This window comes from Amblyomma maculatum, chromosome 1 (assembly GCF_055883805.1).
Source record: "Amblyomma maculatum isolate TAMU_Amacu chromosome 1, ASM5588380v1, whole genome shotgun sequence".
NCBI lineage: Eukaryota > Metazoa > Arthropoda > Arachnida > Ixodida > Ixodidae > Amblyomma > Amblyomma maculatum.
The window spans coordinates 75,947,224-75,957,063 of NC_139344.1; the positions used below are offsets into that span (position 1 = coordinate 75,947,224).

General features: G+C 43.5%; 1 protein-coding gene and 1 long non-coding RNA gene across 5 annotated transcripts; one reads left to right on the plus strand and one right to left on the minus strand.

Annotated features, from left to right (window-relative positions):
* Positions 1-1,055: 1,055 nt before the first annotated feature.
* Positions 1,056-3,712, minus strand: LOC146202841 (uncharacterized). The gene is made up of 2 exons (XR_014703779.1): positions 3,494-3,712; positions 1,056-1,753 (listed from the first exon to the last, which is right to left on the minus strand). It is a non-coding gene; the product is annotated as an uncharacterized LOC146202841 (long non-coding RNA).
* A 174-nt stretch (positions 3,713-3,886) lies between these two features.
* On the plus strand, positions 3,887-8,769 carry LOC146202842 (uncharacterized). 4 transcript variants are annotated; one of them, XM_084588374.1, is made up of 3 exons: positions 3,887-4,055; positions 4,837-5,498; positions 6,570-8,769. In XM_084588374.1, the coding sequence occupies exons 2-3, from the start codon at positions 4,847-4,849 to the stop codon at positions 7,199-7,201; spliced, it is 1,284 nt and encodes a 427-aa protein (XP_084444500.1). In that variant the 5' UTR covers positions 3,887-4,055; positions 4,837-4,846; the 3' UTR covers positions 7,202-8,769. The 4 variants fall into 4 exon arrangements, with proteins under 4 accessions (XP_084444500.1, XP_084444499.1, XP_084444503.1 ...); XM_084588373.1 differs by lacking the exon at positions 3,887-4,055 and adding an exon at positions 4,128-4,223; XM_084588377.1 differs by lacking the exon at positions 3,887-4,055 and adding an exon at positions 4,128-4,219.
* Positions 8,770-9,840: the final 1,071 nt, after the last annotated feature.

Sequence of the window (9,840 nt, forward strand, 5' to 3'; positions counted from 1 at the left end):
CTACCCCTGGTGACAGAGCAACATCGCACCAAGTGGTGACACACAAGCGATCTGTATCTGAAGAATGGTGGCACCTTAGATAGAGAAATGTTCGTGTCAGGCCGCACAACAAAAAACACTGAAATTGTGTGATTCAGCAACTTCAGCTACAGATTTCTTTTTATCGCACTAGCAGCAAAGAAGCCAGAAGAGTCTGTCAGAAGAAGCTCTGATTTCAGCTTTTAGCGATTCAGGTACTACAACCACCTGTAATGCCAACTAGTGGCCAAAGGTGCACATAGTTTCCGTACCCACTTGCTTTTGAGTATGTACACATGATCGCTGCATGTTCTCAGTTTTATCTCTGTTTAGGAGGGTTTCCACAATCGTTAGCAACGATCTGCTGACACTGGCACACAAGCGTGTAGTTTTCACGTAGATAGGAACCTAGTGTATACTTGAGTGAAGGTTCTCCAGCTTATGATACAAAGTATTTGTAAAGATAAAAATAAATATGATTGTACAGGGATTTTGGGGAAACCAACAGGTTGCTTGTTTTGACGGATGTTTGGAAGAAATGACTAAGTGAAATGCTTAAGTTCATAGGCCTCTTGTTTGTCCAACACGGGCATTGTGAAACTTCACTGGCTGAAGCTGCACTGGAATGAGGACATCTACAGTGGTTTGCCTCCACCAGGAACAATGCTGTGAATCTGCTTCATAGCAGTGCTGGTGCTTCTCAAAGTGGCAGTCCTGTACAATGTAGACCAGCTGCCACAAGTAATGCACCGGTACATCAATCAAGTGCGAAGCCCTCACAGCCACATTAGGCAGTATTTGCATGTAGCTTCCCGAAAAGAGTTCAATAAACAGATATTTAACCTTCGTGGCACACCAGCTCAAATTTTGTCACCCTCTGCAAAATGTGCCAACCATAAACCACAAAAAGTTGACAAATGCACGAAATGAGTTGTGCTATGAGCAAAAGAAGACCGGGCTTAAAAATAATGTTTCTAGCAATTTGGCAAAGTTACGAGAGTGGCAAGCCTTCACAATGAACCACGTAACACATTGGTTCCTGGTATTTGGCTTCACTACATTTTATTGGTGTAGTCGGGAGAATAGGAATTTCCAACTCGCAACAACCACCCCATCTTGATACATCAAGGCAACTGCTGCAGACATACAACAGATCCGAAGGCATGTCGCCTAGCACACATTACAATAGATGCTGTCAAGAGAGTGCAAGAAGTGGCCGATTCCATGCCAAGTTACTTAAGACAATGCCATGTTTCGGACACCATCACATACAGAGAACTTTTGCTCAGATAACCACAGCTGTGTTACCCTCGCAAGGGTCAACCCCAAGGGTCAAGTGTTGTTGTATATGACAAACTCTTTAATCCATGCCAGGCCTGTTCACACATCAATCTGTTGCTTTAATTCTGAAGGCTGAAAACTAGAGAGGCAAAAAATTGCAGTCACACATTTGTGCTTCTCCACCTTCCGCCACTGCAAATCATGCGTCCAAAATCACTCTGAATGCTTTCCAAATAATAACATATCAGCAAATGCAAGGGTGACAATACTCCACAACAAGATTAAATACATTGCAAGCAAGATATTTTAAACTTAAATAGGAGCACGCTCTAAACCAGTAGGAGTGAGAGTGTCCATTTGGTCACACCAGTTACAGCTCACTGCACTACTGAGGTAGCGGCGGAATCCAACTGGTGGAGGAAACTCGTACGTCGGCCCAGAGTATTTCTTGCCTCTGTAAATGTAAATAAATGAGAGTAATACAGCAATTACATTTAGTTTGCATAAATTCAGCAAACTCACTCACAGTAGAATATGATTTGAGTAAAACAAGTGAGAGTGCCTGCCGCAGAAGGAAAAAGGCAGTAACGAGACTGGCAGTCAATGCTAGCACAAATACAAATATTTAGCACTCTTGCAAAACACTGAAATAGCAAACAAAGAGACTAAGTTAAATCACGTGTGCAGTAAGTGCGGAATATGCTGCGGCTTGCATGGAATTGTAATCAAGAGTGCTTATAGCAGCAACTGCCAAGCTCTTTGACAGGATTACGAGGTACAGTCTTTGTCAAAAGTGTAGAGCCCAGGGGGTCTGCTTCTGGGCCAGTTCCTGCAGCTTGTAATGAATTTCCGGTATTCCAACTTTGTTGATGGCAAGAAGATGTTTTGTCCTACCCCCTTCAGTGGGAAAGGCCTCAACTAATTCTACATCAGTGCCACTATTCGGCTCAGAAGCGGACCCCCCGGGCTCTACACTTTTGACAAAGGCTGTACATGCAACGGTGCCTCACTCCCCTCAACAAAACGTACCACCTCAGGTTAATTATTGCTTTGTTTTCAAATAAGCTGTCAATGGCCTTGATAGCAGCTTGAAGCCAAGCACTGCCCACTATTTATGGAGGCATTGTTTCTGCTATCATTCCCAGTTTTCTCAAAGTGATGACGCTGTTGGAGCAAGCAAAAGATATATATTAGGGAACTCTGCGGTATCGACATGCATCTGAAGTGTTAAATCTATATAAATAAGCTCAGCGAGTTCTACCAATGCAGTTATTTTCGTAGTAAAAGGGCAGATACTCTCATGGGCAAGAACCTATGATAGCCGAAAAGTCACCCTCATTGCTGCATGCACCGATGTGAGTACTCGACAGTGGAACGTGTGAGCATACAAGCACAATAAATTCGTGCGGGTATACGCCCGTATCTTGTAGCAATTTTATGCTGAGCAGTAGGCTCGTTTCACTCCGGGGCTCATTTCGCACTGGGCCAGTTTACATTTATACTATCTCTCAGCTAGCCAGCAACTCCCCTTCTTTAGCACTTCGTCGACACTGTAAAGAAGCTGACCTCTTGCACTGCAGCACCACGTATGGTCCGCATAGATAAATACCTTACGACAGTTTTTTGACAGAAGCACGACCGTTTCTATGGGCCCAGCCACTCTATCTGCTGAAGCTGCGAGGAAGGCAATAAAACCTCCTGATCATAAACCAGCGCGTTCACGCTGGCGCACCACACCAAAATGCCTGCTACTGCACAAACTAGGCCACAAACGAAGAATTTCAAAAAAAAAAAAAAAAAAAAAAAAAGCAAATTACAAACTTCCGTGACTCTCGACTCACAAATAGTTTCACATCATCTGTAAGTCGTCGCGTACGTCCCAATACCCCAGTGCACCCCGAAGACAACAGCAACCGGCGACCGATCGGTGCACAGCAGCAGGTATGCAACGGTTGTTTCAAGCGCGAAGAAACGGGATCGACGCATTTATGCAGTCTCCACATGCCTTCGCCCGGAGACTGTCGCGTGATTACGCCGCGTCAGTAATTGTGACTACCGCATAGCTGCACTGCCGTGTAAAAACTCGTTAAAAAAACTGCAAGACTGTAGCAGAACGCCGACAAATGCTTTACCTAGAGCTCGCGGGCATGTACGAAACACCATCACTCGCGTACGACCACGGTGTACGACTCACCGTAGTCGGAGGCTGCAGACAGGCCAGCGACAGGACCGAAGGCTACGCTGTTGAATTTAGGGCAACAATCCACAAACTGAATCAGATTTTCACCGAATTTGCATCTATCGGGATGATGCCCCGCAAACTACAACAAGCCGACGCATGAAAAGCGACCTATGGCTCGCAAGGTGCGAGCACCCGTTGCCCGAAAAGCGCGCCAGCTTTCGCTCTGGTGCGGTGGCTCGAAACGGGGTAATTGGCATCTGGGTTTGAGGCTTATTTGCAGAAAAAAGCAAATACTAAAAGTTGTTTGACGTCACATTCGTCGAGAGAATCAACGCATCCTCCTTTCCATTTTGGTTCTGGGCGCGCATGCGCAGTTCACGGAGCCGGCTCTCTGCAAGTTCAGGTTCTCACCCTCGAGACCGGCCGTGTCCTATGGCGCTCGTTCCTCTTGGTGGGCACGAGGTGGCGCGACTGGTACTGCTGGAACGCGCCTTGCTGCAAAAGCAGCAAAAGCTTTATCTTTTAGTTCGTTTCAACGCGGATGGGGATTTCCGAGTAATTTTGACTGCATCAGGCAAGTAGCCTACCAATACGTAATATAAAACAAACATTGGTACTAAATGCCACCTTTTTGTGAAATTTGAGCCCGAACAAGGGAACGGTTAGGCGTTAGAATTTTTTTTTTCGATGTGCTGTGACTGTCCCGCGCGAACGCACTGATGAGCGTCCATCTCGGCAGTGGGTAATGTTCTTGAATCATTGAATAAAAATGTACCTTTGTAACTTCAGTCACTCAGACATATAACTACTCTCGTAGCTGGTAATCTGAATGAGCGTGGCGAAGGCAAGGCACTAAAACCCTAAAACAATCTGGGTCCTTCAGTGTGTGTAGTACCTCTGTGTACCTGATAGTGCGTACAACGTACTTTTAGCAATAGAAACTGGTCAGATCTGCGCGACATACCGCAGAAAAAAAAAAAAAAGTGTTGTGTGTTCACAGCATTTTTCGTTTTGTTGTCTTCGCAAAGGGTGGTTAGGCCAAATTGGTAGTGGGAACGCAAGACAGTGTTGCGTTGTGTTGTGGTGTTGATGCCATATTCATTTGCTTAAATTTTAGAAGCCATGCATTCACGCCATAGCCACAAGGAAAAGTGACTTCGAGTAAGGTTTAACGATTTATCTCGATATAGCATTTTTGCACCTTCGAGTGTTCGTTTGTCTTATCAAGTTCGTGTTTTCTGCCGTATTCAGGCTGATGTCGTGGTTATGCTGAAAAATGCATTTTTTTTTTTAGATCAAATTAATTTACTCTTGCTGTCATGATAGCTAATTTGGCACCGAACATTTACTCGCAGGCCCAGTGATATGGATCAGCAAGAATACAAGTGTTCTGCACCATATGACTCCTACAGAGTGGCATCGCAATGCAAGCTGCTTGAAACTATTTACGAACATCCCAAGCAGAGCACGGATGGCAAAACACAGCTCACATCGGTGCGAAAGTACAAAAGATTTATCGACTTCACGCCTACAGCTTCCAAGAAATGGAAACGAAGTCAGAAAGCACGAAAGATGGCAAGCAGCCGTTATGCTCACGCCACGGCAGCCCACAGGAACAGTTCAACCGACCATTGTGATATCGTTTTGCGGCGCCCTGCTCGAAACACTAAAGTGCGTGTGTCGTCAGCGTGCCCCGCAAGGCCTTCCTCACTAGAAGTCTCCGAAGCCCAAACTAAATCACGGTGCTGTAACGAAGGTGCCAACGTTTGTCGCCTACGTGACGACGATGATAATGTATATAAAGTCAACAAGTGGGACGTTGTTTCACACGCATTGCCTGTGTGTAATGGAAGCGAATTACCTGAAGCTTTTGTTGTCTCAAGCACCGACTTGGTTGTTGAGGAAGCTGCCACTGTAGAACTGCCCCTCGATTGGAGGGTCAACCAAAATGAGTGTAGCATGGAAGAAGATCAAGTGACAGCAAGCTTGGATAACCTTGCTTCTGTGGCCAACATAAGTAACCCACCTTGGACTCACTCACTGCCATGTCAGCAAGAAAATCAGGCTACATTTAGTTACAGTAGCAGCAGCAGTAGTAGCAGGGCACAAATGGTTAACTGAAGTAACATGTGCCTATGAAAGCCTTTGTTTGGAAAGACAAGCAGTTTTTAGTGAAAGCTTGACGGCAGATAGTGTTATTAATTTGATACTTACCTGAGCAGGATTTTTAAGATATCTCCAGTATTCTGGTAAAACAGGTTGCCTTGACAGTGAATGTAGCTTTCGTGACACTTGTGGAAGGATGCATTGTATGTGACTCGGATTTAGCATGATTTCACTACATTTGAGTCATTGCATTAGCCCTGCATTTCTGGTATGTCGCTTCGCTGTCTCCTCGTCCTGTTCTGTTCCTTCTTTGATGCGTGCTATGGAACCTCATGTAGATTACCCACTAGCCCGAATCCTGACCCTTCTAAGTCCTAGAATCTCTGTGCCTCAAAAGAAAAATATCCATTGTTAATATCCACATCTCATTTGTGATCCAACTGTGGCTGTTGTATTTTAGAGTTCAGATAGGTAGCTGGGGGATGCGAAATTTAAAAGTTAAAGGGACAATGAGGATTACTTTGTACAATTTTGTTCTTGGTGAAAAGCAACTGGTATATATGGTGACTGGTGATATGACTGGTATTGTCTTTGCAGAGGGTGGTTAGGCCACAATGGTAGTGGGAACACAATGGCACACAAGACCTGCTGTATACCTGTTGGGTGATACGATTTGTGATGTCATATTCGTTTGCTTAAGTTGTTGAAGTCGTGTATCATGCCGTTGCCACAAGGTGACTAAAAGAATCGACTTATTACAAAGCTACATGTCAAGTGAGGTATAACGAGTTCTCTTATTCTAGCATCTTGGCACCTTTGTTTTTTGCAGATATGAGTGGTCATTTTTCTCGTCAAGTTCTAGTGTTTTCTGCCACATCCAGGCTAATATCGCATGACTGTCGTGGGAAAATGCATTTTTTGAAATAATTTATTCTTGCTGACACGAGAGAGAGCTAATTTGGCACCGAACAATTACTCGCAGATCCTATGGCTATGGATCCTCATTACAAGCGTTCTGCTCCATATGACTACTACAGAGGGGCAAAGCGGGGCAAGTTCCTTGAAACTATTTACGAATATCCTGAGCAGAGCACCAGTGGTAAAGAGCAGTTCATTTCGGTACAAAAGTACAAAAGGTCTATGGACTTCATGCCTACAGCTTTCAAAAAATGGAAACGAAGCCAGAAAGCACGACAGCTTGCAAGCAGCCATTCTAGGCATGCCGAGACATCCCATAAGAACCATTCAATCAACCACTGTGATGATAAGCGACGCCTCGTGCAAAACACTAAGGTTAGTGCATCATCAATGTGCCCTGCAAGGCCTTCTCTGCTAGAAGGCTCCGAAGCCCTAAGTAAATCAAGGTACTGTAATGAAGTTGTCAATGTTTCACGCCTGTGTGTCTCGGGTGATAATGTGTACACAATCAAAAAGTGGGATGCAGGACCTGTACATAATGGAAGTGAATTACCTGAAGTTTTTGTGTCAAGCATCGACTTGGTTGTTGAGGAAGCAGCCACAATAACACTGCCCTTTGATTGGAGAGTCAGCCAGAAGGAAGAGGACAGCATGAAAGATCAAGCGACAACAGGCTACAATTTTTTTTCTTGCTAAAACCGACTGGTATTGATGTTTGTTTGGCCGCCCAAGCCGTATTCATTACGAGAAAATTGGAGTTAACCATAACTCTGAGAAGGACCCTGCGGTCATCGTCTGAAGGAAGATTAAGAGCCTTGCCTCAGGGATATACTAATAAACTATCTTGACAACGCTGCATTTACTTGCGAAAATGTACATTAGTAACAAGGCTGTAAAAGCTCTGTTTTCATTAAAAGTAGCCTCCTCTTTATTTTGAGTTGCTATCATTTGATACAGGCTACGTTTGATTTATTTTCAACGTGCCTTTAAGTAACTATGATGGGGAGTCTAGTTTCTTATTTATTCAAAAATTAGTGCAAATTGTATATTTTTTTACTGTTTTGTGATTGTTGTTCGTATTGGGTCTTTACCAACCGAAAAAATTAATCATGAATGTTTACTTTGCTGCTAAACAAAACTACTTTATTTGTGGCTGCTATCACACGTTAATTACAATAGGAAAGAAGTGCAACAAATAAGGACAGCAGAAGACAACAACCAGTGTGTGTGTTTGTCTTGTTTGTTAGGCTGCTTTGCCTCTATTTTTTTTTAATGTAGAAATTGCGTCTAGTTCTGCTTTGGTAAAAAATTTTCGGGCTGTAAGAATGAAGCAAAATTACATCTTTGCAAAAACCTGGGGTCCCAACTATAGGGCAGATATATGGAGGGGGGGCCTCTCCACCATTCAAAAGTGAGGAACTTTACATAGGAAAGCCATGCTGTAGGCTATTTTCTTGGCAAAAAATGTCCAAAAAATACAAAGTTCAAAGGGATTGCCCCATTCAAAAGTAGCACATAAATCTGTCCTTGTGCATAACACCCTAAACATGAACAATGTTCATGTGATGTTTGAAGATATCTGATGAATATTTGTTCCAAAGTCCGCATATAACCATGTGTTTCAATCTTTGAATAAGATTTTGTGTCCTCTGCTGTATGTGGAGGTGTAATATTTAACTTAAATTTTCATGACAACACAATGAGTTTTATCTGCTGTTTTGAGAAAGAGTTGTCGGCCTTTTTTAATATTCCTCAGTGTCTCTGAGCCTTTTTCATAGTTTTAGTTGCAGCTGTCTTGATGTGGGATGAGGTCAGAGCTATTTTTGTGCTGAATGGCAACTTGTGATGTGCCCATCTTGTGTGCTCAAAACTGTGGCTTCCTCAATTTATTTGTGAAGGCGCATTAGTTTGTCTTCCTCTGGATATGGAGACACTGAAATGTTTTCTGGTAAATAAACTTTTGGGCGTGAACATGAAAACACACAATGTAATTTGCAGTTGCTCATAGAAGTTTTCATAATGACGAAGCCATAAACACTTTATCTTACTGCCTGAAGCCATAACTTCGCATTGTGTTATAAAATGTTGAGCACCCCTTCTCACTGCTTGGCTACTTGCGCAGGCTTTCAAGTAGCTAAGAAATCTCATTGTTTGCCTGTTTTTGAAACATTTATGGGAACCTGTATGTGCATTCACTACACTAAATATTGGTTGAAATGCTTCATTATACGTACAAAATGTTCTGAAACATGACGGTGATTTTGTCACTGTAACTATTCCCCTTATAAGATAGCAGTACTGCAGGTGTGGTTGCTTTTAAAGGCTGATAACCTGAGCAGGCGGCCGATTGGTAAAAAATATTGTTATATATATTGGTACATGGAAGTAATTGAGCTCATGACTTCAATGCTTCTCATAACTGAGAACTTATTATGCAATTGTTTTTGCTTAATAAAAATATTCAGTCTTGCATTGTCATTCATATTGCCCAGTCTGTGCTTCATTTTTGAATGGTAGCACATTCCTTCCGCTCAAGCGTAGCGGCAGTGAGAAAAGCTTTTATTATACGACAGTAATGCAATTAAGAAGAGGCTCCTCAGTGTCTGGGGTTCCATAATTGGCAGCCGCTGCATTAGCATGGTCTACTAGCCATTGGGATGACTACCATATTTGAGAACACTTTTCTTTTACTAGACTCCTATTGCCAAGCTACGCCTTGCTCAGCAACATAAACCACCCACATTGCCTATTCTGGCTGGCAGGCTGTCGTGCAGCATCAACCGTAAACCAATACTTTTGCAGCTTCCCTATCATACTCGGGTACCCTAGTATTATTATTAAGGTGCAAGATACCTTATTGTACCCCGCCGGGGTGGTGCAGTGGTTACGGCGCTCGACTACTGTTCCCAAGGACGCGGGATTGAATCCCGGCCTCGGCGGCCGCTTTTCGATGGAGACAAAAAGCAAGGCGCCCGTGTGCTGTGCGATGTCAGTGTACGTTAAAGAACCCCAGGTGGTCGAAATTTCCGGAGTCCTCCACTACGGCGTCTCTCAAAGCCCGAGTTGCTTTGGAACGTTGAACCCCACAAACCAAGATACCTTATTGTACTTAATTGACAAGAAACTTGAACTTGGCTTTCCCGAGTGTCTGCACTGCAGTGATGCCTTTTTCCTTCTCGATATCATCTGAAAGTGCCTGGCAGTTATTACCATCTCGCCTGTTCTGAAGCTCAACAGGACCTGGCTAACCATCAGTAACACAACCTCTGGCGAGCAGTGGCTGGTGGAAGTATATAAATATGAAATATTTCTCGCTGCAATATATGCAGATAAAA

What these genes read in the sequence shown, in the direction of transcription:
- LOC146202842 (XM_084588373.1), top strand. Translation starts at nt 4,201, where the DNA reads ATGAGCGTCCATCTCGGCAGTGG. An exon ending in AGCGTCCATCTCGGCAGTGG is followed by an intron (nt 4,224 to 4,836) that starts GTAATGTTCTTG and finishes ATTTACTCGCAG; the next exon opens with GCCCAGTGATATGGATCAGC. An exon ending in TGCTTCTGTGGCCAACATAA is followed by an intron (nt 5,499 to 6,569) that starts GTAACCCACCTT and finishes AATTACTCGCAG; the next exon opens with ATCCTATGGCTATGGATCCT.